The sequence below is a fragment of the Dryas octopetala genome, chromosome 5 (assembly GCF_963921425.1).
Source record: "Dryas octopetala chromosome 5, drDryOcto1.1, whole genome shotgun sequence".
In the NCBI taxonomy this organism is placed as follows: Eukaryota; Viridiplantae; Streptophyta; class Magnoliopsida; order Rosales; family Rosaceae; genus Dryas; species Dryas octopetala.
The window spans coordinates 21,399,017-21,424,978 of record NC_141370.1 but is presented as its reverse complement, the minus strand read 5'-3'; the positions used below and the strand labels follow the sequence as shown (position 1 = coordinate 21,424,978).

The 25,962-nt window shown below is 37.7% G+C and overlaps 6 protein-coding genes across 7 annotated transcripts; 3 read left to right on the top strand and 3 right to left on the bottom strand.

The window, feature by feature from the left end:
• The first annotated feature begins 2,227 nt into the window (after positions 1-2,227).
• LOC147285710 (protein NUCLEAR FUSION DEFECTIVE 4-like) lies at positions 2,228-6,310 on the top strand. The gene is made up of 3 exons (XM_086242996.1): positions 2,228-3,793; positions 4,270-5,189; positions 5,299-6,310. The coding sequence occupies exons 1-3, from the start codon at positions 3,467-3,469 to the stop codon at positions 5,783-5,785; spliced, it is 1,734 nt and encodes a 577-aa protein (XP_086099122.1). The 5' UTR covers positions 2,228-3,466; the 3' UTR covers positions 5,786-6,310.
• Positions 6,311-6,497: 187 nt separating this feature from the next.
• Positions 6,498-7,556, bottom strand: LOC147285709 (sterile alpha motif (SAM) domain protein). Its single transcript, XM_086242997.1, has one exon. The coding sequence runs from the start codon at positions 7,486-7,488 to the stop codon at positions 6,667-6,669; it is 822 nt and encodes a 273-aa protein (XP_086099123.1). The 5' UTR covers positions 7,489-7,556; the 3' UTR covers positions 6,498-6,666.
• Positions 7,557-8,887: 1,331 nt separating this feature from the next.
• LOC147285708 (calcium uptake protein, mitochondrial-like) lies at positions 8,888-10,976 on the top strand. The gene is made up of 6 exons (XM_086245819.1): positions 8,888-9,305; positions 9,493-9,560; positions 9,655-9,959; positions 10,069-10,261; positions 10,365-10,658; positions 10,770-10,976. Exons 1-6 carry the CDS (start codon positions 8,888-8,890, stop codon positions 10,974-10,976), a joined length of 1,485 nt encoding a protein of 494 aa, XP_086101945.1.
• Positions 10,977-11,891: 915 nt separating this feature from the next.
• Positions 11,892-13,413, bottom strand: LOC147285707 (LOW protein: nuclease-like protein). The gene has a single exon (XM_086245205.1). The coding sequence runs from the start codon at positions 13,365-13,367 to the stop codon at positions 12,057-12,059; it is 1,311 nt and encodes a 436-aa protein (XP_086101331.1). The 5' UTR covers positions 13,368-13,413; the 3' UTR covers positions 11,892-12,056.
• A 2,299-nt stretch (positions 13,414-15,712) lies between these two features.
• On the top strand, positions 15,713-19,978 carry NUB1 (ubiquitin-associated (UBA)/TS-N domain-containing protein). Of its 2 annotated transcripts, none has more exons than XM_086244338.1 (11): positions 15,713-16,142; positions 16,707-16,829; positions 16,964-17,060; positions 17,311-17,346; positions 17,552-17,739; positions 17,836-17,938; positions 18,318-18,493; positions 18,569-18,646; positions 18,811-18,913; positions 18,989-19,082; positions 19,439-19,978. In XM_086244338.1, the coding sequence occupies exons 1-11, from the start codon at positions 15,841-15,843 to the stop codon at positions 19,765-19,767; spliced, it is 1,629 nt and encodes a 542-aa protein (XP_086100464.1). In that variant the 5' UTR covers positions 15,713-15,840; the 3' UTR covers positions 19,768-19,978. The 2 variants fall into 2 exon arrangements, with proteins under 2 accessions (XP_086100464.1, XP_086100462.1); XM_086244336.1 differs by having other exon boundaries at positions 15,715-16,142; positions 18,312-18,493.
• Positions 19,979-20,356: 378 nt separating this feature from the next.
• OS9 (ER lectin-like protein) lies at positions 20,357-24,169 on the bottom strand. The gene is made up of 8 exons (XM_086244339.1): positions 24,002-24,169; positions 22,892-22,968; positions 22,221-22,424; positions 21,865-21,936; positions 21,225-21,340; positions 21,052-21,118; positions 20,864-20,970; positions 20,357-20,775 (listed from the first exon to the last, which is right to left on the bottom strand). The coding sequence occupies exons 1-8, from the start codon at positions 24,084-24,086 to the stop codon at positions 20,613-20,615; spliced, it is 891 nt and encodes a 296-aa protein (XP_086100465.1). The 5' UTR covers positions 24,087-24,169; the 3' UTR covers positions 20,357-20,612.
• Between the last annotated feature and the right edge of the window lie 1,793 nt (positions 24,170-25,962).

Genomic DNA, 25,962 nt, shown 5'->3' with positions numbered 1-25,962 from the left:
AGACCCCCTGCCAGGAAAATTGGACTGAGACGAATCTTATTAAGGCAATTAATTTAATTGATTGGAATTTAATAAAATATCTGAACAGTTACTATAATGAAATGATAATTTAAACTAATGACATTGAGGTGAGTATAGGTGCTGAGCTGGTGAACAACCGAACAAAACATTAATAAAATTGTTAATGACGGATGAGTCTCTTATCTTTGATGAAAGATTAATGGAGGAAATTATTATTGGGCAATCGACGTCTGGTCGAGCCAAGAATTGAATTAGTTGCAAGTTGCAACAACATTTTGAAAGACAAAAAGGTGTCGTCGTGGAGTTGTCCGTAGGACCCTATCCTTCCAAAATGATGAAGGTCCCATAAATGGGTCATGGGCAATTGGGCAGGGTTCTCTTTCAGCCTAGAAACCGACTTTGGCCCCATGAATTAAGATAAGGTTATGAAAAGGAAAGTTGTGGGTGCGCATTGAACAGGATCGATGTACCAGGCAGCTGCTTTTTCTACTGTCTTCAAACACTCTCAGAAAATGTTTAAATCCTTTCGATGAAATTTCTCGATCCAGGCCCTTAGGTTTCTTATCCGATCCGTCATATCCACTCCTGATGGCATTGCTTTGTTTATTTTTAGGTGTGGCCTGGTCATTACGTGTGAGATTCCAACCCCATCCTATTTTTAGAGAACAAATCAAGTTGTAAAATTTGTGAAATCAGCAATGGTGAGTGCTGAGTCAGAGAGTGGTGTTTGAATAGGAAATCAACCCAAATGGAAAATGCATTATGCAGATGCAAATCATGCAAGTAGTCCTTGGATGGACGTGGGGAAGGCTCTATATGTGTTTATGTCCATACCGAAAGTGGATCAATTGGATCATATATATCATGTGGGTCCACTTGGGCCCAGGTTTATAGTTCAGGTTCGGGTAGTGACAAGGCCCATGTGCTGATGTGCATGTACCTGCCACGTGGGGGTGTTGGAGGGTCACCATGATTCCTCTGTAATTTCTTACTTTGTTCAAAGTGGGAAAGAGGAGATAAGGATAAAGATAAGGTGATACATCATACATGGTAATAGCTCATAGAGGGTCTTGACCGGCTTCTTGGGTTTTATAGCATTGTAGCAATTAGCATAGTTTAATGTATGAGCTGGCACTGAGACTCAAAAAAAGTGGATATCTTTTATGCATGCTTTGTCCCTTTGTGGGGTAAGCCAATTTATTAACGTTTTGATTTGATTTGAATCTTATTGCTTGTTTGTTCACTGGTCATGTATATCTTCTGGTGACAGAATTAATGAATGTTAGTCAGAAACAAGTTGGGTGTGCAAGAGTCATGATGTCCTAAACAAAAACAACCATGTCCTAATTCACTCACACAGCTGTAGTGCTTTGTTTGCTTTCATTTATGCTTTATATTCTTCTGCGGGCCTCTTCAGAAAATATCTTAGGTCCTTGTAACGTTCTTGTCTCGATAGGTATGTATCATATTTGATGATATCATTGGATAAGCTTGATGAGACTAATGCCACTATGCAATGTCCTTTTGCAAATGGTTATTTTTCTATAGTCAGGACTCAAGACTCGGGCCACAGCCCAATCTCCTTCACTCCTTCAGCGGCTGGGCCTTTCTTAACGGATTGAAATTTGAGATCAAAACTACTCTGTTATGGATCTGACTAAAAAGGTGTATTTTAAAAGAAGCACATTCCGGCCACCATCACATTAGCACCCAAAGAAGAAGAAAGGAAAAGAGCACAAAGCCCATATGCCTAATATGTTTGTCCATCTTTGGAGCCTGCATTAAGCATAGGACTATAGGAGTTCAAGATTCAAACAAATGGTAACATCCCAATCACATTGATCGAATTAGTTAGAATTAGGTTAAGTGAAAGGTTTAATTTCATTCGATGTAATAATAAATGGGGACTTATAGTGTAAGTTCGGAGTAGACCTCAAAACGTGTTGTGTTTATTGGGTTCGTGTTGTGTGTGAAATTATATTAAATCCAAATTCGTGTTGTGTTATTGTGTAGTGTAGTAGATGATTTTGTCAAGTCTAATTTAGAGGAAATTGCTAAAAATGATGGATAAGAAAAATAAAAAATGCAGGGAGTTGGGGAATTAAAAACGGAGGGGATCCCTCTTGTCATCTTCTTTGGAGAAAAGAACGGATCAAATAGATATGGAAATATATGATATAAATTGAAAAGGGAACGTGAGCTGAAAGCATGCATATGCTACACTCTTTTCCACTTTTAATTTGAAAAGGAAGAAGAAGAAAAACATAATGATTAATGGGCCAGTGACATCTGTGTACTACTTCTGGGCTACTAGTTTCTTTATTTCTTTTAGCAATAATGAGGCCTCCCAAGCCACCAAGGCTTTTTTATTCCAATGTTCAAAAAACAATGACAAAATAGAGAATAGAGCTTCAACAACAAGAATGTTTCATTAACAAGCAGCCCAAAAAAAATTGTTTAAGAGGCCAATCACCATTGCTGGTTGCACTTCTTGTTTACTTTATACGTTTTAAATTGAGTATTTTTTAACTTTATACACCCAATTACCCAAAAGAATAATAAAATATTTTAAAGGAATATACTTAGGTCCTCAATTTTGAGGATCTTCTCATCTTCAGTACCAATAATCTTATAACATGTGTTATTTCTTTTAAAAAACTATAACTGCTAATAGCTCTGACTTCATGAGAAAAATATTTCTTTTCGTCAAATACATAACCCTATAACAATCATATCAAACTCATAATATTATACTGCATCAAATACTTCAAATTTATTATAGCATTTTACTATTCTCTCACCTAATATGTATATATTAATGAACAGGCGTTTGAAACTAAAATGAAAATCTCAGCTTCTAGCACACGTGGGTTCTTAGGAGCACAACATAGCCACACTTTTTTCCGAGAACTGGCCCAGTTTGTTTACTTTTGGGTTTCGAAGCCAACCAAGTGGGCCCACAAAAGGCCCAAGGTCATCCTCCTTACACGTCAGCTACGTCACGTGCGGAGACATGTTCCTCTCCAACGTCAGAGACTGAGAGGAACTCTTTGTTTGGGTTTTGTTTTGTAGTCAAATTTTCTACTACCCACTTGTCCTTAAAATACACAGTCCCAGTCACACGCGCAATGGAAATGAAATTTTGCATAAATGTAGTTTGCGAAAACAATAAAAAAAAAAAAAGAAAAAAAAAATTTCAAAGGAAGAGAGACGAAACCGCCGAGGAGTCCAGATGGCAAAGCCCAAGTCATTGGTTGTTGTATGTGTGTGTTTGTACGTACTGTTCTGTACAAACAGATATTACACAGAGATTCAGACAAGTTTCCAGAATTCTCTCCTCTCTGTTTACTCCAAACTCTCACAACAACAAGAACATCATAATCGTCATTATTAGCATCTTCTTTTTGTTGTTGCTGAGCTCAAATCAAATATTAGCACCCCATCAATGGCGATGAACCTCAAAGCAGGGACCAGGCCGCCATGGGTGGGACTAGGAGCTGCAGTTTGGGTGCAAATAGCAGCTGGGAATGCCTACAACTTCCCACTTTACTCCCACACACTGAAATCGGTTCTGGGTTTCAACCAGCACCAGCTCACCATGCTTGGTGTGGCCAATGATATTGGGGAAAATGTGGGTCTTCTTCCTGGTATTGCCTCCAACAAGTTCCCACCTTGGGTCATTCTTTTGATTGGTTCCTTTGCTTGCTTCTCTGGTTATGGCGTCCTCTGGCTTGCTGTTAGCCGCACTGTTCAGTCCTTGCCCTACTGGCTGGTATGTCTTTTTCTTTTCTTGCCCTTGGTTTTGGGTTGGATGCTCTAATTCTATCATTCTTGCCCTTTAGAATGAATGTCTCTGCTTTTTCAGAGAATTGAAACATAAATCTAATTTCTTGGAGAATTGACTTAGTGGGTTTGTTTTAATAATTTATTTTATGCGATTAGTGATGCTTGAATGTAAATTGGAACTAGTTCTGAAGATTGTTAGACTTCTCTAGGGCATTGAGGATGTTTGATGTTAACTTGTTAGTTCATTGTAAAGTTCTGGATGAATTGATTGATAAAAATTGGCATGCTTGAATTTGATCTGTCCTTGCTTGTTGCTTGCTTAAGCAGCTTTCTTTTGGCCATTCATTTTGTTTTTAGAGATTTGATTATCCAATTAAATGATTATGCGTGGATATGGTTTATCTACAAATCCAGAAATTTTCTATTAAATAAGATAATGATTCCGTTGTTTTTTTTTCGCAGTTATGGATTGCCCTTTGTGTTGCCACTAATAGTACTGCTTGGTTTACCACAGCTGTGCTTGTAACCAATATGAGAAACTTCCCTTTTAGTCGTGGCACCGTTGCAGGTATTCTAAAAGGTTACGGGGGTCTCAGCGCAGCTGTATTTACAGAGATCTATAGTGTACTGCTTCATAATTCTTCTTCTAAGCTTCTTCTCTTCCTTGCACTTGGGGTTCCTATTCTATGTTTCATTATGATGTATTTCATTAGGCCTTGTACTCCAGCTACTAGTGAAGACTCCGCAGAGCGTGGCCACTTTCGTTTTACCCAATTTGCAAGCGTTGTACTTGGCTTATATGTGCTCACAACTACAATATTGGATGATTCTCTTTCCTTAAGTGCTCCAATTACCAACACTTTTGTTGTCATAATGGTTCTACTTCTCATGGCACCACTTGCAATCCCTATAAAAATGACATTGTATCCCACAAGAGCCAGCACATCAGGGATACTTGATCAAACAGTTGGGTCTGCTGGTAGTTTGAACCATGGAGAAGGCAATGCTGCCAATGCAGACGTAACAGAACCACTTCTGAAGCCATCTCCATCGACAGGAAGCCTTGGAAGTTTTCGTGAAAGTGATGATTCATCCGACATAGATATGCTTCTTGCAGAGGGTGAGGGGGCAGTGAAGAGAAAGAGAAGGCCAAAAAGAGGGGAAGATTTCAAATTTAGTGAAGCTGTGGTCAAGGCTGACTTCTGGCTTCTATTCTTGGTTTATTTTGTAGGGGTTGGTTCTGGGGTAACTGTTCTCAATAATCTAGCCCAAATAGGGGTTGCGCAAGGAGTTCATGATACCACCATCTTGTTGTCTCTCTTCAGCTTTGGCAATTTTGTGGGCCGTCTTGGTGGAGGAGTTGTTTCTGAACATTTTGTAAGGTTGGTAACATTTATCCTCATGGCTAATCCGACTCAGCTAATTGTCCTCTCCATGAAATTAGTTCTGCAAATGAATATACTGATTTAGAGAAACTTCTTTTCTTTGCAGGTCCAAAACAATCCCTCGGACAGTTTGGATGACATGCACTCAAATTATAATGATCTTTATATATCTGGTTTTTGCTTTTGCTATCAGTGGAACCCTTTTTGCTGCAACCGCATTACTTGGAGTCTGCTATGGTGTCCAATTTTCTGTCATGATCCCGACTGTCTCTGAACTCTTTGGCTTGAAGCATTTTGGCGTATTTTACAATTTCATGCAATTAGGGAATCCTCTAGGTGCATTTCTATTTTCAGGTCTCCTAGCAGGGTACATATATGATAATGAGGCAGCAAAGCAGCATGGGCTTCATCTTCACAAGACAAATGCCTCCTGCTTGGGTCCAGATTGCTTTAGGCTGACCTTCTTAGTTTTGGCTGTTGTCTGTGGTGTGGGTACCATGTTGAGCATTGTCCTGAGTACAAGGATAAAGCCTGTTTACCAAATGCTTTATGCCGGGGGTTCCTTCAGGCTGCCTCCAAATACAAATCATTAAGATCAATGAGCGGGAGTGGAACTTCAACTGTCTAGAGAACTACCTGAGCTCTAGTAAGTTTTTATATCTCAAACTCTCAACAATGCGGTCCATGTTTGAGTGCCAAAAGAACCAATACATTATCAAGGCTCTAGTTTATGTCTATCTTTTTGGTTACAATACCAAACTGCACTTTTCCGTAGTATTCATATACAAATGCTGCAGTTTGAACGAGGTACAAAATTTGGTTATAGCTTTCAATTCTAAAAAAGAGTGGGTTCCAATAATGATTTGGATTGAATGAGTGTTGCAGCTGGTTGGAAGTAGTGGTGATTAATATTTGTTGGGTGGCAATAATTCTCATTGAAGTCGGCTAGTGAATGTAAAAATATAGAGCTCGTGGATGAAAGCAAGAGTCTGAATCATGAAACTGTGCTGTAAAGCCACTGCCCTGAGCATTTGTCATTGAACTAAATTATGCTGTCTCTGTTTGTAACTTTAGACCTGAATCTGGATGTAATTGAAAACAATTTTTTACTTTCAGAAGTGATTATTCTGTTTCTAACAATCAAATGCCATTAAGCTGTTAGTTGCATGAACTAACGCATTGATAGATGATAGTAACTCTACCCGAAATTTGAAGTGTAGACTGTATAGTGTAACAACTAACAAGAGCAACATGTTGCCTCAATGAATTCATACATGGATGGATGAACAAATTACAAATAAATCATGGACAAATCAACCAGGAAATATATTTAGGGCACTTTTTTCCCATGTAAAGATAAATGGGGATGCCTAATACAGTAACACTGAGGGAAAAGTAAACAAACTTCTAAGAACACACCAAAAATTCATATATCACATGAAGAAAAATTGTTAAAGATAGAGTTGTACAAATTTCAGGTGGGTTTCATATCCTGAAATAGTGCAGTCCAGAGTGAATGATCATCATAATCAACCTCTACCTTTTCCTTCTCATATGGAGCGCAGAACTTTGGGCTCACAGCAACTCTTCCATCCAAAGGTCCAGACAGTCTTGGGCTTCTATTTGTGACCATGAGCCTCTCATGTGTTCTTCCATCCAAAGGTCCAGACAACTTAGGGCTCCTAGTGGCCACCAACAACTTCTCTGGAGCCTTTCCATCAAAAGCACCAGTAAGTCTGGGGCTCCTATTTGTGTACACCAACCTCTCATGGGCCTTCCCATCCAGAGGCCCAGATAGTTTCAAGCACCTATTGTTATTTGCCATCAACCTCTCATGGACCCTCCCATCCAGAGGCCCAGATAGTGCTATGCTCCTAGTTTTGACCATAATTGGTGGCCTCTCTTCCTTGACCTGGTCCTCATGACTCTTGTGCTTCCTCAACAAAGCTCCTCTCCAGTGCTCTTGATACTTTCCTGACTCTGCAGCCACATCTTGAAGAGACATCTCCTCCTGAAAAACCCACTTTCTAAAATACTTGCTGAAGCACTTCTTGGTTCTGATGAGTGCCAAATTGAGCCTTGAAAGTGACCTTGGGTGCCCTCCATTTTCCTTCTTGGCAAGCTTGAGAATCTCTAGCCTGTGTTTGGCCACAGAGATTCCCATGCTCTGCAGAAACTCATGGTCAAAGTAAGCTGCATCCTCCAATTGTAGCTCATTGCGAGAAAAGGCTAGACCGTACTCGTAGATGAGTGAGGGTTCAAGCCCTGTTTTTGATAGCCATGAAAACCAGTCCATGGCTATAGCTAAGCTAATGCCTCATATGGTATGGTAAATATATATGTGAGGTGGTCCTAGACTCTTAGCTAGCTTGGAGATATATAACAAGAAGAAGATGATAAATAAATATAAATTAATGTGGTGGGTAAGTTTCTATTCATTTGGACTTTAATGGAGCCCCATCTAAATTTCCCTTTGTGAAAATTTGGATGGTAGTTGGCTTTGAATGTGACATTAGCAATATCCTGGAGGTTGAGCATGAGGAAATTGTACATGAAAAGTGAAATGTGTACTATTAGTTACAGTTACAGTGAGGTCCCAAAGGCAGGTAAGTACTAAATGATAAGGAGATCAGGGGGCAAAAATTATGGGAGCAGTTAGGATATTAAATTGGATAACCTACTGCAAACTTTATCAAAATCATTAAGACAAACTTCAAAGACCAGAATTTAGGGGGACCCTGTGACTTTTAGCCCCATTTTTTTTACTGTTTAATTGATAATTACCTGCTCATTTATGAATCTTGTAATGTTTATGTTTCTCCCAAAAAACGTAAAAGAAATGACTGAACAACCTACTGCAATAATATTGGTCTTTTAATTGCACATTTAATTTTATCAACCTTCTGTTACATCATGCGTGCCTATATATAGTCATAATTATACCCAACCCATTCAAGGACATTAACAATATATAGCTCATAATTAAAAAGAATTTATGGCTCATTACCTATGGAAAGTATGAATTTAATGGGTCAATGTTAAATAGAAAGTTTTGGCGGAGCAAGGACTCCTCTTAACCGTAGGATTGTGTTTTTTGTTCTTTGTATACGTAGTATAATACGTACATAGAATTCTTGTACTCTAAGTAATCTATTCCTTATGTTTGTTGGTTTAGTTTGGTATAAATAAGGGTTACATGCTACTAATAAACTCATTAAGTTCATATTTTCTACATGATATCAAAGATTTTTAGGAAAGTGTGATTGTAACGTAAGTTTTTATTTTTTAGAGCATAATATAATAATAGTTGTAGTGTTGTAGAGTAAGAATATAAGTTGAATTCTTACATTGATTGAAGTATTCTATTACTAAAGTTATAAGCTCCCGGATCTTCCGCTTGAATAATTAATTTCACGCCGTCCGATCGATCCAAGTGTAGAAATTCACTTAAACCCAAGAAAACATGACAACCACCAACTAACTTTTGAAAAAACCGTTACAAAGCGATTCAGTCAAAGGCTTAGCACCCGTTTTCCCGCTCCAAACTCTCTCACTCGCTCTATTTCCATCTCTCGTTATTAGTATTATTATAACCTCCACTCTTTCCCTTTGAAGCGAATCTCTCACCAATTTGTGTGTGTTTTTAGAACTCGGAACTGATCGATCAGAAGCATAGCCATTGATAGATTCATAGTATGTTTTCTTGGGCATCTTCAAGAAAACCCTCACGGTCTATCCACCGGGTTCTTTCGGGTGTCCAACGCCTCAGCTCTCGCCCTTTCTTCAACAAATCACAACCCTCTTCCTCCTCCGTCTCATCATCGTCACCATATTCATCTTCATCTTCATCTTCATCTTCATCTTCTTCAGTCAGTTCATCAGTTGGTGGGTTTGGTTACAATGACTATAATAATAGTAATTTCAATTTCTTTCTGAGATCAATTTCTTCAGGGGTTCTGATACTTGGGTCCAGCTTAGGCTTTTCTTATTGGTCCTCTTCTTCTTTGGATCCATATCCCTTTAATCTGTCTTTTGCTGATAATTGCCCAAAAGAGACCACCACATGGGCAATGACCAATGATCAAAATAAAGCTCCAACTTCTCTCTTTGAAGGTTGGTAGTAGCTACCCTGTTAATTTCATTGATTTTCTTCAACTTCAATCAAGCTGATTTCTTTTTCATGGTTAATTCTTCTTGCATATATATATATATATATATATATCTTTTTGTTGTTTACATTAATTAGGAAGGCTTTTCAATTTTCATACTAATGAATAGATTGATCTCTTGTACATTTCAGATGCATATAGGAAAAGAGTTTTCTTCAAGTATGAAAAAAGGATCAGAGAGCAAAGTCCTACTGAGAAGGTATATAAATTGATTTACTTTTTTTGGTGTAGAAATTGATTTAATTTTTGTTGCAACATGTAGTGTGTATTGTGTTGTGTTAACTGTGTTTCAGGTTTTTGAGTACTTTGCATCGGTTAAAAAAGACAGAGAGGCTTATATGACTCCGGCAGACTTGTTGCGAGCAGTGGTTCAGGTATTTCCACCCTCCGAATCAAGCCGTGTTAGAGAAGGCTGCTTAAGAGGAGAGCAGGTTCCTGGACAGTTGCAATGTGCTCCTTCCAAATTCTTCATGCTTTTTGACACCGATGGCGATGGACTCATTTCTTTTTCGGAGTTCATCTTTTTCCTCACTCTCCTCCGCATCCCTGAATCGAGCTTTACGGTGGCATTTAAAATGTTTGATCATGACAACAGCGGGTGGGTTTTTTCACATTATTATCATCCACCTTTCCTCATCATTCTTGGTTCCCAAGAAACTTTGACATATATAGAAAGCTAACTTGTTACGTGTTTTACTGATTAACAGAGACATTGATAGGGAAGAATTTAATAAAGTGATGGCTGTGATGCGATCTCAAAGCAAACAAAGCAAGGATGGCCACAGGATCAAAGTTTCTGTCGAAGAAGGAGGCCTGCTCGAGTACTTCTTTGGCAAAGACGGCAAAGCAAGTCTTAAAGTTGAAAGATTTGTTCAGTTTTTCAGAGATTTACACGATGAGGTATACAATTCTCTATCTCTCTCTTCATGAATTTCATACCATATATATTTCAGTCAGTTGATCATTTATTCTTGTTTTCTTCATCAATCTTTGAATGTGAAAGATCTTGCGCTTGGAGTTTTCCCATTACGACTACAAATCACGAGGAACCATATCAGCTAAAGATTTCGCCTTGTCCCTTGTTGCATCTGCTGATATCAGTGATGTAAACAAGTTGCTTGATCGGGTAGACGAAATTGACGAGTCATATCTTAAAGACATACAGATTACATTCAAGGAATTTAAAGATTTTGCAGAGCTGCGTAAAAATCTGCAGTTCTTCTCTATCGCCATTTTCAGTTACGGAGAAGTTAATGGGGTCTTGAGAAAGCAAGATTTCCAGAGAGCGGCTTCCCAAGTAAATACACCAACCTATCAACCTATTGATAACTGATGTTTGATTAACAAGTACAGTAGTAGCTTTACTTATACTAATTGATGATCGACTAATTTATATTTATACATGCAGGTGTGTGGCATCTCTGTTACCAACAATGTGATTGACATAATATTCCATGTATTCGATGTGGATGGCGATGGAGATTTAAGTGCAAATGAGTTCGTAAGAGCTTTGAAAAATAGGGGAGGTGAAATTTCACAGACAGGCCTCGGGGGACTCTTATCTTGCTGGTTTAATTGTACTTTTCGTCAGCAAAGCTGCAACTTCAATTTCTAAGCCCATACCTCATTGATTCAATTTTGGATTTGACCATTACAACTTCAAACCAATTTTGAATTTTTTTTTTTTACTTGGAGATTTATTTTGTTTCAAAGGCGATTGTACTGGTTTAAGCCAAATTAGTCGAATATGCCAGATCATCTTTGTTAATTGTGTACAAATATTTACTGCTAATATAATTAATAGTCCGGTATAGTTCTTTATAAATGCAACTCCCTTCACATTATCCATCTAGTTCATATGGTGTTCATAGTATGTAACAATTATGCACCTCCAATTCCAAACACTAATGTTTCCTAGTGGGTTATGCTGCATGAAGATGTAGTTTCTTAGACATGAAACCCTATGTCTTTCACTACTTCTTTTAAAGTTGGGAGTAGTTGTGATTGAATGATTCATTCATCAATGCAACAGTGGGCTCAAAGGCACCCCATCTGCCATAGGAAGCATTCCTTAATGGCATTCAATAATAAATGAAAGTCAAGCATTAACAATTTTGAGGACGTTGCAACTTATTATCCTTCTTAGCACTCTTCCTTACATTGCACATCTGGGTTCACTCTAAAATCAAGCGAAAAACACCAAAGGCAGGGATCACAACAAGAGAGCCAATCTTAGTCCTATAATTTGATAGTACTTAGTAGAGTAGGTTTTGACACAAATGACAACATTGTGTCATTTGTAGAACCAATCATTTATCAACTTTTCAGTTTATTTATACTTCATCATAGATCCAAAAATGGGTTGCCCGACTAATAGGCAGAGATCATCACAGATACTGTGCATCACAAACAAGATAAGAATGCCATCAGCATACCATGGAAAGACATTGAATTGGACAAGCACATCCAGTTGCGAAATGAAACCCTTCTTGAAACCTTGACATTAATGGTCTTCATTGTCTATGTACTTACAAAATTGCATACGCATGTTCACATGCCATATACACACATTACATATATGAAGTTGAAGCAGACCATATCAAGACTCCAAGTGATCCGAAAATTCTCTACAAATCTAAAATGACTGCAAATTGATTATAGCAACTAAGGGCAACTACAAGCGCAATGAAGAAATTCATCTTCTAAGGCTTACCCGACTCAAGTGCGTGGCAAGCGCATTCCTAATCTTCTCACCACTCTCATTCACCTCTCCATCAAAAACCGGAAGCTCTTCCTCCGTTGAGCACCCCACATTGTCATCCGGCATCGGCTCTTGACACTTGATCAGAAAATTATGCAGCAGACACCCTGTAACAACCACAAATGGCAAAAACTCAATACACTCTTCCTTCCACTGCCTAGACAGGAGCTGCCACCGAGCCCGAACTCTCCCAAATGCCGTGCCAACCAACCCCATTGCACGATTATGTGCAGAATTAAAGGCCCTTTCTAATGAACCGAAACTATCCTCCTCGTTCGATCTTGTGTAAGGGGTTAAAAGCCATGGTAACAGAGGGAAGCACGAGTCCCCCAATATGTATTGAGGAATGGAAATGCCATTACCAAGCTCACAAACAGGACCATTGAGCAAGTCCCTAGATTCTTCAACACCCAAATAGAGCTTAGTCTGACGGAAAATGGATTCGGGTTTCATGGTGCTGGGCCACCCAGCTGAGACATCCAGGAACCTCCCTTCAGAGTCCACCAATGCCTGAACCAACAAAGACCCATTTGGCCCCAACATCTCTCCACCAACCCCAAACCTCCCAAACCCCAAAACCCCACAACAATTCGGCAGCGAAATCCACCCGAAAGCCCCCACAATCCGCCCTATATCGGACTGAAACTCGAACAAGTTCCCTAATTTATCATTCACCGCCTTACAGACGGCGTAAAAGGCCCGGCAGGCCTCCACCGAGTCCAGCCCGAAGCGCCTTCCCACCGCCTTATAGCTCGCGCCGTGGGCCAAACGAAAAATTGCAGCGGCGAGAGCGAAATTGGGCGGAATTGATTGGATCGTGGAGCTGAGAAATGGGGCGAGCATGGAGAGGAGGATGGAGAAGGAGTGTTCTGACATGCGGAAGGTGTGTGACCACCGCGAGTCGGAGCTTCTGTCGGAGGCGGTGTCGGAGAGGAAGCGGTTGAACCAGCATTCTTGTGGTCGTGGCTGCGGTAGTGGTGGTTGTGGTGGTGGGTTTTGGAGGGTGGAGAGGGAGGTGGCGGTGGAGGAGAGGAGGGTTTCTAGGGTTAGGGTTTGGGAGGGGAGGAGGAGGAGGTCGTTTTGCGAGAGGAAGGAGTGGGCGAGTGAGGTGGCGGTGGTGATGAGAGTGGTGAGGTTTTGTTGATTGTCGTCGTCGTTGGTGGTGTTGTGGGTTTGCTGTCGTTTCTTTGCTTTGGCCTTGCGTCTGGTGGCGCTCTTGGCTGCGCCGCCGCAACCGGCAGCCATCGCTGGTGGAGTTGGTTTTTTCTGTTTGGTCGGCGGCTAATGGAGTTTGATTAGTAGGAGTCAGATGCTGTGGCAGTGAGTGTGACAGGTTTGGTTAAGTATAGTAGTGTACTATGATGTTTTTTCCTTCTGTTTTTCTTAGGTTAAAACTTATAACTTTGGGAAATTATTTCCCTTTTATATATGAGAACACAAATATGAGTAGTAATTCTCTTTTTCGGTTCAAAAAAGAATTTTAGGCAACCTTCATCGTAAAAATCAAATGATTCCAACTAAATCAAAATTTAAAAATGATTTGACTATGTGAAGACCGTCATGCAACCTATTGGCACACTATCGTTAACCGACCATCATATAATTGATAGTTCTTCTCGATCATTGTAGTAACTGCGCAGACCGTCGATGTTAATGGTGACCAACCGACTTCAGACTCGGAAGTGTCACTAAAATAATAGGGTTAAATATGAAAATGGTTCACGAACTTTAATCTTAATTTAGTTCATTATCTATAATAAGTGTTAATTTGTTTTACGAACTTTATAAGTTGTATCAAAGCAGTACAAACGTTAACTTTTATCGAAAAATTTAACGAAAACTGGTTATGTGCACAGCAAGTAACTACATTTTCAAAGGTATTTTTGTCTGTTCATCACATTTTAATGTGACTAATTTCGTTAATTTTTTAATAAAAGTTAGCATTTGTACTTTGGTACAACTTGGAAAGTTTGTGGACCAAATTAACACTTTTTATAGTCAGTGAATTAAATTGAAACTCATTGTAAAGTTTGTGTACCATTTTTGTATTTAGCCCAAAACAATATTTCTCATACCACCAATAAGCCACTAGTTAAACCAATTAGATGACGACAACTCGAAGGGAAATAGGGTTGTTGCCCAAGTGTCTTGCCCAGGTAAGTCCATCTATCAAGACGAAAAACCTCATAATAGAATCTTATAAACGAGTCCATCACATGTTCACATAAGGTAAATTATCATCATCACTCTCATTAATTGTTGACCACTTTACATATTAGTACTTAGGCAACCCGTTGCAGTTTGTTCATTGTTTGCAGGGTGATCAACGAGTGTACCAACCAGAATATTCGAGAACCTCAGACAAAGATGATTCCACCATCGAGCCGTTTTCATGTAAAAACAACCAATATTGAAAACACCAAAATAAACAACCTAAATCATCGTGAATCTCATTTATGTTGGTAGATGATCAACTTCCACCCTACCAAAGGAGTAAAGTAGCATCATAGTGGTTTTAGCAATCACACTAGAGTCACCAATGAATAGTGTATTTTTTTCAAAAAGCTTAAGGAAGATATGAAAGAAAAGTCTCATTTCACTTGAATGTTGTGAAAATCATGATTTGCCGAAGCGGCCTTCTTTGAGGGAGTTTCCATTAATATTCACGATCGAGTCATTGAGAAGTTTTTGAGCTTTTGCAGAAAGAAAAATACTATTAACATATATGATAGTAAAAGTAATAGCTGTATAGAATAAAGTTTAACTTAACCATCAAAATTAAAAATCACAAACTCCTCATTAGAAAGAAGTCAAGAACCAACTGCATAATAATCATTAGGAGCTATTGACCACATTGCAGGAAAAAAAAAAAAATAAAGGTAGAAAATCCATCAAAATGAATAATTATACAATAATAGGGTGAAGTTATGGGAAAAAAAAAACATAATGTCAAGCATGCCAAAACTACTAGCAAAGACAACACTTTTTTTTAGTGGATGATGCATTTCCAAAGAAGAAAAGAACTCAACAAGGCAAAAAGGACCTAACTAAGGAAATCATTTTTTTATTTTTTTATTTTTTTATTTTACCACATGATGACTTTTCATTAAAACAGGCCAGAAAATCCAAAACAATAATGTCCAAAACAACCCAACATAATTACAAATCAAACAACTAACAGAGAACGTACCATATGTTAACTCTAATTTAAAATGCTACTTAATTTTACAATCCTAATCTAAAATGCTACTTAAGTTTGATACCTAAACTAAAAAGTTATTGAAATTTAATAATTAAAATCAATGAACCTTATTTTAAAGTTGGAAGGATTACAATAAGGATAAGATTATAATCGGATCAATTCGTGATTTGCGATTTGGGTCAAAATCTCAAATTCATATTTCAAATTCTATCTCGATCCGATTTTCACTAAGACACAATTTTGATAAAGTACAAAACTTATTAGCTTTTTTTTTTTTTTTTCCTTCTTAAATAAAAACTTTCCCCTCCAATATATAAATCCAAGTAATATTTATAATTTTATTTAGAGTCCTATCACAGTGTGCCCTCTGACACAAAAGTAGAAAGTTTAAGCCTTGATGAACAAGTTGGCCAAAAAAAAAAAAAAAAGCCTTGATGAACAAGAAATTCTCTATATAAACCCATTCCCGTCTTCTTCGAAAACCCCACATTGTCCTCAGCCCTCTCTGTCTCTCTCATGGCGAAGCTAAAGATTGCAGGGGCATGGGCTGGTCTGTTACAGGTTGAATTGGAGGATTGGACCATACCCATGTTGCGAGAAGAGGTTGCGAAGCGATCGAACAGCGAGCCCAACTCAATCAATTTGATATTCGCAGGCAGAGTCTTGAAAGACGGCGATGGAAGCGAGAAGTTGACCCAATTGGGTATCAAGAACAACGCCAAGATTCTTGCTAGTCGGGTATGTGCTGAGGAGGGCAAGTCCTTGAAGGAGGAGTTGATGGCTGAAGAGGAACGCTCTCGCAGACTGGCTCGAGTCAAGTGAGTCTTGCACTTATTTTTCTTGTTTTTATATATGCTTTAATTTATTGATCACTCGTTGTTTAGTTTTGATGAAAGCATTGACCTTTGACGAAAAACGTGCTTTAATTTGATGATAGAATCATTTTGCTTTCATTTTTTAGTTGTTATATGTCTGATTGTTTGTTTGGCCGTTGGTTTAGTACAATAGATGAGGAATTGATGCTAAAAACTGAACCGAAATTTGAGTGAACTTCTGAAGTTTGCTGGTGTCTTGGTGTTTTCATCTTGTCTTTATTTGGTTGTTGAGGATTCTGTCACAAAGAAAATTGAATCTTAGGTTTGTGCCTTTGTGGTGTTTTGGCAGTCAAAAAGTATAAATTTTATCCAAAGAAGCGTTTGGTCTTCTTCTTCTGTTATCTGCCAGTGATAATGTAATTTTGTCTAATTTAATTCTGTTAAGATACCAGAAAGGAGAAAAAGCATATATATATATATATATGTATCCAATATTTTATAGATTTGTATATGTCTGTGTTTCGATTTTAAAGTTTTAACTTGGTTGTGCATCTATTAACATGATAGGGCAGCTGCCACTGCACTGGCCAAGAGACATGCAGATGGTTCATTGCCAATCGAGGACTTCAATATAGTACTTGAAGATCAAAGCGGACAGAAAGTAGAGTTGGGATCCGAGACTGATCAGCGGTATGATACATAATTAGGTTTCAATAGTTTTCTTACTCCAGTTAGATGTGAGCACTTAATTCCTTTTATGAGAAGTTTAAGGGTATTCAGTCCCATTTTAAGTTTGAAGTAAGATTTGAACTGTTATTTGGCAGGGCAATAATGATGGGCCTGATGCTTCATACAAATGCAAAGCAACTAATTCAAAGACAAAATTACAAAGATGCATTAGAAGTGCTTGCCATGGGAGAGGTCAGTTACTGCCTACTGGTGCCTGTAGCTATTGATAATTTCATTTATATGTGCCGCAAGCCTGGAACAATAGGTTTATTTTGATTTGATGGCTGTGAGGGAAATATCACAGATATGGCTTGTCCATGCTTCCTATATCAGTTTGAACATACTTTCTATAGTAATTTATTACATAGTGAACTATTTAGTCAGAAAATTTCCTGTGACTAGGATGTTGCTTAATCCATGTGGGATTCTTTCATTCTTGTAGGAGGCTTTCTCTCTTTGCAACCCAAAGGTTATTGAGGTGAGTGAACAGTTCTTTGTTTTGGATTCAGAATGTTGATTGTCAATTTGTCAGAGTCACTTTACTGAAGATATCGCTCCAAGCCATATTATTGGGAAGATCCATGTGGGCTCCATGTAACTTTGATTTAAACTATATCAAGCTTATCTCTCTTTCCATATCACTGTATAATATCCTTTGCTGTTTGGCCATTGTTTGCTTCAAGCTTGTTGACAATCCTCCTATACTGCAAATCGACATGGTTTGGTGTTATTTCATGCTCCGAGACATCAACTGGCTCTCAGTGGCAGGAATTCGACTTGAGAAAGCCAGAGAAGGAATCGAGCGAGCTCATGGAAAGGACTCTTCTCGTGTCAGACTCCTTCAGGCAGGTCGCTATCCAGAGCTTGCATTGTGAGTACTTCAACTACAAGGCATATTCGATCTGAATGTTCCTCGGCACTATTCAGGAGAATTTTGGTCTAATTGATTTTTCATTTTTCTCTATAGATATTTGAGACTGGAGCTGCTGGAAGGGGTGGTGGCGTATCACAGTGGTCAGTTTGATAAATCAAGGAAGGTGCTGACTTCTGCACAAGAAAAATTCACCAAGGTTTGTTGAATTACATTAGACATGTCCTGAGAAGTGCTCGGAGGAAAGTGGCTAGAGTCTACACCAAACATATTATGCACAAAAGAGTTAGCTTTGCTTGGCTAGGGTTTTTTGGAGTTCCGAAATTGTAAATTGCACCAAAATTTTCAGTCAATTCTTCCTGAATGGCCACTATGTTTAAAATTATATATGCAAAATGCTCGATTCTAAAAAGAAAAGATTTATTTTTTTTCTAATTTCCACAGAAATGTGGTATGCTATAGTCCAGATCTCACTTTTCTGGGTGAAGCCAGTAGTTTCAACCAAAATCCAAGTAACCTACCATCTCTACATCTATGTTTTACCTCATGACAATTTCGGTTGTTGCTTCCAGCTACAGGTGCCAGATGATGCCCTATCACTTGTTATGAGCATGGGATTCAAAGAACGAGATGCGAAAAGGGCATTGCGGATAAGCAATCAAGATGTTGGTAGTGCAGTTGATTTTCTTGTTGAACAGAAGGAGAAGAAAGCCCAAAAACGGGAAGAAGATATTCGGCGACGGAATGAAATTATGTGGGTGTCTTACTAGAATTGAATTTTCTTTGAATTTCTCTGTCTGTACTGTTAATTAAACCAACAAATTGGCAGGGAGCAAAAGAAGTATGGAACAACGCCCTTGAAGAAAGCTGTGGATCTCCAGAATTTGGGTCAATTGGTCTCCATTGGGTAAGCAAGCCAGAACAATATAGTTGTTCAACACAGCCTTCAATTTGAAGGGTGTGTTTATTTCAAAACGGTGATTCACTGGCAGATATGTCATGATAATATATGTTCTTAACAAGAGCCCCTGTATTTTCAGTAGTCATTCTAAAAGTTGCTGGACTTTGCAGGTTTGAGAAGGAGCTTGCTGCTGAAGCACTTCGAAGAAATGAGAATGACACTGAGAAGGCATTGGATGATTTGACAAATCCAGAAACTAATTCTTCCATACAGGTATTTATATGATATTATGATGTATTTATTCTGAATTATTGACTTTTAACATTACTAACTTTGTTTGACCTGCAGGTTGATATTGAATCAAGGAAAAGGAAACGACAGCGCCAAGCAATACATGCTTCAGTTGAAACGTTAGTAGGCATGGGCTTCGAAAGATCAAGAGGTACTTGTCAAAGGGATACATATAGCAGAACCACTATGTTTTTAGCATCTTTTACTAAAGTTTCTGATGTTTATGTTTCCCGATTAGATTCCATAGAGCTAATATTGGCCAAATCACCCTCATCAATCTTATTTTTATCTAACTTTTTCCTACACTGTTTCCATCATAATATCCATTTCCTTCCCCCAAAAAGTTGCATTGTTTCAAAGAATTGGCGTGACAAGATCATTGTTTGCTATTACATTAATATAGGAATCTGCAGTTTTATAGATATTGGAAAGTCTCTACCAGGAGGTTCATAAGTAGCAAGTTTGGGAGGCACCTAGCTAGGCTCTGATATTAAACTTGGTATGCAGTGGTTGCCGCTCTTCAAGCTGGGGGGACAATGCAGGAAGCACTGCATCGATTGCTCGCAGAAGGTGCACCAAACCCCACAGTTGCTGCTCACGACGGTAGCCAATCTGGGGCAATTGCTGCTGCTGCTGACATTATGCATCAAAATAACGAAGTTGGAGGTCCATCAAATGCTAGTGAAGCAGGAGAGCGTGATGCAGAAATGGAAGGTGAACTTGCTGATGAATTAGCAAAAGGGGATGCTTTATCGGATTATGACCTTGAAGTTACCAAAGAAGGTGAAGCCATAAGCGAGTACTTGGCTCTGCTAGACTCAGCAGGCAAACAGTGAAAGAGCTTCGTCTTCCTAATGAGAAGTGCACAACTCTAACAATGTGTAAATAAGTATAATATAATGGTATATGAAAACGGAGTAGGTGATAGACCTAGTTGTGGTGAATCTGGTGATGGCATTCCAGTTGCCATCACAGTTCCAGATGATCAATGTATATTCCTTTGGTTTAACCCACTCCTCGTTGATGCAAAGGACTAGTTTTATCTAACCATTTCCTATAGAGTTGTTTTTCCTAGATCGAGTGAAATCATAAAGGCCTTTTTTCTATTTTTAGAAAGTAACATCATCATATAGAAAACTGAAAACCTATTAAGAATGTGATATCAATCTTAAAAAAAATAATAGTAGCTTAATAAAAACTTATTTTGAAATAGACTATAATACGAGATTAGTGTAATTTTTGAAATTAAAGATTAATTAGTTGTCGGTTTCTGACAAACTTGTTTTCTTTGACAGTTGACATTCATCATTTCATCCACAAGTTATTTTCCATCTCTATCGTGTTAGAAACCATCCCATTTGGTCCAAAAGTGAGTTTCAGATTCGGTTTTAGTTAGGCATGTATAGAAATGGAGAACACAACACATGTAGAACATGCATAATGTTTTTTATTTGGTCCCAGCAACTTCAACTTCTTAGAAATCTTTCTGAGTAAACAGAGACGAAAGAAACACCCATCTACCAAAAGGACAACATCGTTATAGAGGAAATGGATTAAGATTCTAAAAACCAAAATGTTTCTATCCTGTGAATGTGTAAAAAGAAAAAATCAGGGTGATACAAGAGTACATTAGGTTGACTATCACTGGTATTCACAAAGATTCTGTGAATGAGTAAATATGTTACTCATCCGAAACATCATTAGATGGAAATTCACTGTCTGTGTTTTCAACCGTAACTATCTGCTTAAGTTTAGATTCTTCCTCCACTTTGGTTTCCTTGTAATCCTTGGGAAGCACATTACAATTAATGGTCTGCCATACTGGTCTCTCTGCTTGGAATAATCTGCTGGTTCAAAGCAAGTCATTAGAACTAGTAGTAAGATATAGATCACAAAAAACAACATGGGCATAACATAAGAGGCAAGACTCACGGATGCTTGCAGAGCGTGGGGCATTGAATTGTAACTGCATACTTGCAAGTAGATATCTCTGTGATTGAACTAATCATGGCTCTGGGCTCTGAGCATACAAATCTCACCTGCAGATGAATAAAAGTAATGACAATTGATGAGAGATGGGAAAAGAAATTGAAAGCAACACAAATTTAATAACTTTGTACCTCAGTCTCCCGTGGCTGGTTCGTAAGATCACAAGTCGTCCCATTTGTATATTGATGGGCATGATACCTACATGAACCATACAATTTCATAAATTATTCAATCTCTTCTTTCTGATCTATAGCAAGTTTATGCTCAAACTTGTATTATACATTTCATAAAGATGAAATCATACCTTTGGTATGCATCTTTTGAACGTGGATCTTTTAGTGTAGATATGTCGGAGAGATTCTGGTTGAAAGCAGCAGTGGCCTCTGCATCATATACACCCAAAATAAATTCCTGAACCACCTGTAATAAGAGAAGTAACCAATTACATGATTGTTATTATGTTCGGGTTTTAATTGATCTGAAGGAGTTCCAATAAGAAATGAGTATATCTAAACGGATGATGCTCGTAATTCTAATGCTACTGATCTTTATTCCCTAAATAATTGGAAAACAAAAGGTCGCCAAAGTGAGAAATTGACTTCGCCACCTGTACCAAAGAAACTACATGTGCCGCTATAACCAGTTAACCACAAGGATGGAGGAATAGCATCATATTGAATAGGCAGGAAAATCCAACCCGATTCAGTAAAAAATCAATTGCAGGAATGCATCAATTAGTGTGTGCCAACACTACATTAAATCCCAAGACCATCTAAATAAATGTGGTACTTATTAACACACTTGATGCCTATTACACCATTTCCTCTCATATATGTAGTTCTATTGCTGATAACATATTACAAAGGAAGTATAAGAAATAAGAACTAACAACAGAAGGATAGCATATTTAAAAGTGAGCATTTGAAAGGCACATAAGAGGATACCTTCTCATCTTCTAGATGAATTTGTCGTAATCTCTTCTGATAGCAAAATTCATATGACCACCAACCCTCTTGCTGCATAAAGGAGATGGTTATGCTAAAGTAATTTACAGTAGATGCATAGTCACTTAATGGTGCACTATATACAGGTAACTAGTATAGTCTTTTAGGTTACTTAACTATGAGCAAAAGAAAAGGAATTTGCTCCTAGGCGCCATTCAAAAAATTACTTTTATCTATATAATAATAATAAAAAAAAGGAATGTGCTCTTTTTAAAGTAATTTTAAGGGGAAAAAATATTTGAGTACTACTCAACCATGGGACACATTCAAGACAGTTTTTGGGTCACAGAGCTTACTCTGATAAAGCATTGGTCCTTGAGTACTTCAAGCAGCTCATCTGGTGTCTTCATCTTAACCCGTTTCTCAGTTTCCACAATCATGCTGCTAGTGTTCTGCTGGGGAACTTGCTTCCCACTCTTGGTTTCCTCCACCTTAGGCAAGTAACATAAAAAAATCTGTCCATTGTTATTGGGCATAACCACAGACTCCTGATCATCATCCTGCAATATTCGTAGGACATATTATTAGATCAACATCTATACTCCATATTTTGTGAGAAATTATAAATTTCACAGATTAATCAGGGAGTGCACAGATCGTATCCACAATAATGAGCATAAGGAGCAAACGCGAATGTGTATTGTTTATCCTAAATTAAAATTATAGAAATACATAAGGTGAAAAATTTGGGGGTAAAAAGTGTCCATAGCAAGGGAAGTAGAGAATCGAGATATAATGACTGCATTCACACATGAATAAATTTGAGTATTTTCACTGTCAATTGAAGATAAACTTAAAAATCAAGTAGAAGGAAGTAATTTTAACAGGCATACTCTGATCCCATAGTGGCAATAAATATTATTTCATTTTTACCTAGAATCAAAGCTTATTATTGACAAGTGGGGCTACTCATAAATGTGACAGGTAGGAACAAATGAATACAAGTAAAAAAAAAATAGTACTTTACAGGATTAAAAGGTGAGTCTTCGGGATGGAATTCAATCTTGTATTTTGGCTCACGAGAGCTGCGACTAAATGTGCCTCCTGTTGATCAATAAATAGAGAAGAAAAAAAAAAGAATTTAAATTTGCAGCACATGATATCTAAATAAACAAACAAATTAGATAATGAAATAAATCTACAAATTATAGCTAAAATTCTCATGTAAAGATCTTGATTGCATCATCATAGGTCCTAAAATCACAGGAATTGTTATTCGCGCTACAATCCACAGTCAGTATCTACACTGACCTTACTACAGCTGAATCACTCCATCATCTTTCAAAACTTTTGCCAACTCATACTTTTTCCACAGATACTTTGTTCCACTTTTTAGTACTTCCCAACCATTTTTCTCCCCTTCAAATTTCCCCTTTCTATGGTTTCTAAACAACCATCACTCCTTTAATCACCCCTTTTCCTTCTCATAACATCACTCTTTTGGCTGCTTAATAATACGTGTAGCATCAGCAGTCATATATCACTTCATATTAACACAACAACCAGTGAATATATTAACTATACAAGGCAAATCCTCTACGAAATAAGCTCAACCTAAAGCAATTCAATGTGGTTTAATTTGAAAGATCACCATGAATAGCCACTAGCCAGTAGAAACCTCTGTGCTGTCCTATAACCCTACAAATTGATCATCCCATCAACAATCACAGCTGAAGCTTCATCATACTTATCTTATAAGGACAAAAAGCACATCACCAAAGACATTACTCAAAAACACAAAAATCTATGAAGCATTCAGCCTCTGAACCAAGGCTCAAGTGCAAACTGCAAAGCACTTCCAAATTCCACCAATACATTCAAGCTCAGCATCTGAGAGAGCAATGATTGATGGAAAACCAATAACCCAACTAAAAGATAAGAATTTTGTTCACAGTTCACTCACGCATGCTATGTCTAGTTGAAAAATTTACTAAAATTTGGTGAGAAACACATGATTTTTTTAACCAGAGAAAGAAGTGTCACTAAAACAGAGATGGGTTTTCGAATTTTCAGCATAAATAGTAAAATTATGCAAATATAAGAGCAAAATAGATTGATTTGAGAAGTGGGTAATTACCTAGGTGAGCTGGGAAGATCTGATCGGCCAAGACAAGGTGGCAGAAAACGTACGAAAGCAGAGTGAAAAACACTACCACCTTCATCTTTTTACTTTTGAGATGGAAGAAAAAAAAAATCTCAAACCTCAGGGAGAAGGCGAAGGTATTAAACCTTTGCTATGGCTACGTCAATGGAGAAGACGAAGAAGAAGTGATGCACCTGGCTGACACCTCCGCGCAACCAATAAACGGACGACACGTCATACATGACACTGTATCGTGACCGAGTTGACGCGGTCACGCGGCCACGCGGCCACGTCTTTATGTGGGCTTCAAAAGCCCAACCTTTTGTTTGGTTTGGAAAGATTGTATTGGGCTGGGCTTAAATTAGAAAACTTTAATCTAAATTTAATTTGGGTTGGGTTGGGCTTGAATTGGAGTTGGTCACTCTCGCTCCATAAGAAGCTTACTCATACATCACAGCGAAAGAAATGTTGTTGTTGACTGCCTTGCCAGTTGCCAGTTATTGTTTGGATTTTGATCACTTGAGATGAGAGGCTTTACTTTTGATTTCCCTCCAAGTCATGTTATTGGTTTTCTAAAGATGATCTTGTATGAATTTGTTTTTCACTAAGTATAAAAAAACTTATGTGTTAGTCAATGCATCTGACACATCCAAATCTAATGATGAAAAACTATACTCTAATAGAAAAAATATGAGCCATGTCAATATCAAAGGTTTAAAAGTGTTATCTCTATCACATGTACTGCATGTATGCAAGGCCTGGGGTGGCATGGCCCCCAAGCTTTTCTCAACTCCTTTAACATATATGTTATATAGTTCATTCATATGCAATACAAACTTTCATAATTAAGCTTGACCCCCAATCAAAGAAAACTTGTCTGAACTCCCAAATATAAAATTCTAGTTCCACCACTGCATTATAAAATTCTCGATATAACAAATCTATAGTTTGAAGGAACTTTGTCACAATCGGTGTTTAATATCTTGAAGCAATCAGAGAATTTTTATTTTATTATACAATATGTTCGAAGAAGACTTTGTAATAGCCCTCAACTATAATAATCCTTTGACTCTAGCTTTACAGCAAAGATTCAACCAAACCTAACAAGGCAACAACAATCCTCAACCTCAAATATGTAACAAAATAACATTTAGGCGGTGGCTTAGAAATTAGAATACATGATGTTCAGCATTGCAAAAAGTGTAGAAATGTTAGGCTTCGAGGCTTTGAGCTTCGTCAACAGGCTGTCAAGATAACCCACACGCCTACACACCTTAACTCGTCTGTGAACTATGCCAACTGCTTCTGCTTTCTGATTGGCGGTTCAATGGGTCCCGCCATAGTTCGTTACTTTTGCTTCTTCACATGCTCAATGGGCCACGTGGGGAACAATCCTTTTTCTTTTCCTTTTTTTATTTTTTTTTATTATCAGTCATTAGTTAATTGCAGTCAATTTTTAATCCATCCATTCTTTCATTTTTCGGATGTTTACTGTTGAAAACACATAAAATTACAACTTAAAATAACAATATTAAATAAAAAATTGATGTTGGTTAAATTATTACTAGTCTATTGGCACACTCTACGCGGGTATCAATTTGCATTTTTACTTTTTTTATTTTATTTTGTTTTTAGTATTTTATAATTTCTCATTATTTATTCTATATTTTAAGGTGGTAGGGTGTCTTTTTTTTATTTTTTAAATATTCTTATTTATTAAGTTATTTTTACGTGACTTATTTTGTTGAATGAATGATATACTGAATAATCTCATTCTCAGCGAATCCTATAACACTAAATCATTCTTCTGATTTTATAATAGTAAATATTATCTCTAAATTTTACTTAATTTAATTGTCAATTGGATTACGTCCTCCTTTGAAACTAACTAACAGAAGCCAACTCCAAAGAGGTAAACAGCTCACAGACGGATCCAATGCCTGATCCAACGGCCC

What these genes read in the sequence shown, in the direction of transcription:
- LOC147285709 (XM_086242997.1), bottom strand. Translation starts at nt 7,488, where the DNA reads ATGGACTGGTTTTCATGGCTATCAAAAACAGGGCTTGAACCCTCACTC.
- LOC147285708 (XM_086245819.1), top strand. Translation starts at nt 8,888, where the DNA reads ATGTTTTCTTGGGCATCTTCAAGAAAACCCTCACGGTCTATCCACCGG. An exon ending in AGCAAAGTCCTACTGAGAAG is followed by an intron (nt 9,561 to 9,654) that starts GTATATAAATTG and finishes ACTGTGTTTCAG; the next exon opens with GTTTTTGAGTACTTTGCATC. An exon ending in TCAGAGATTTACACGATGAG is followed by an intron (nt 10,262 to 10,364) that starts GTATACAATTCT and finishes TGAATGTGAAAG; the next exon opens with ATCTTGCGCTTGGAGTTTTC.
- NUB1 (XM_086244336.1), top strand. Translation starts at nt 15,841, where the DNA reads ATGGCGAAGCTAAAGATTGCAGGGGCATGGGCTGGTCTGTTACAGGTT. An exon ending in CGCAGACTGGCTCGAGTCAA is followed by an intron (nt 16,143 to 16,706) that starts GTGAGTCTTGCA and finishes TTAACATGATAG; the next exon opens with GGCAGCTGCCACTGCACTGG. An exon ending in AAGTGCTTGCCATGGGAGAG is followed by an intron (nt 17,061 to 17,310) that starts GTCAGTTACTGC and finishes TCATTCTTGTAG; the next exon opens with GAGGCTTTCTCTCTTTGCAA.
- OS9 (XM_086244339.1), bottom strand. Translation starts at nt 24,086, where the DNA reads ATGAAGGTGGTAGTGTTTTTCACTCTGCTTTCGTACGTTTTCTGCCAC. An exon ending in GATCTTCCCAGCTCACCTAG is followed by an intron (nt 22,969 to 24,001) that starts GTAATTACCCAC and finishes ATTGATCAACAG; the next exon opens with GAGGCACATTTAGTCGCAGC. An exon ending in ACCAGCCACGGGAGACTGAG is followed by an intron (nt 20,971 to 21,051) that starts GTACAAAGTTAT and finishes ATTCATCTGCAG; the next exon opens with GTGAGATTTGTATGCTCAGA.
- LOC147285707 (XM_086245205.1), bottom strand. Translation starts at nt 13,367, where the DNA reads ATGGCTGCCGGTTGCGGCGGCGCAGCCAAGAGCGCCACCAGACGCAAG.
- LOC147285710 (XM_086242996.1), top strand. Translation starts at nt 3,467, where the DNA reads ATGGCGATGAACCTCAAAGCAGGGACCAGGCCGCCATGGGTGGGACTA. An exon ending in AGTCCTTGCCCTACTGGCTG is followed by an intron (nt 3,794 to 4,269) that starts GTATGTCTTTTT and finishes TTTTTTTCGCAG; the next exon opens with TTATGGATTGCCCTTTGTGT. An exon ending in GTTTCTGAACATTTTGTAAG is followed by an intron (nt 5,190 to 5,298) that starts GTTGGTAACATT and finishes TTTTCTTTGCAG; the next exon opens with GTCCAAAACAATCCCTCGGA.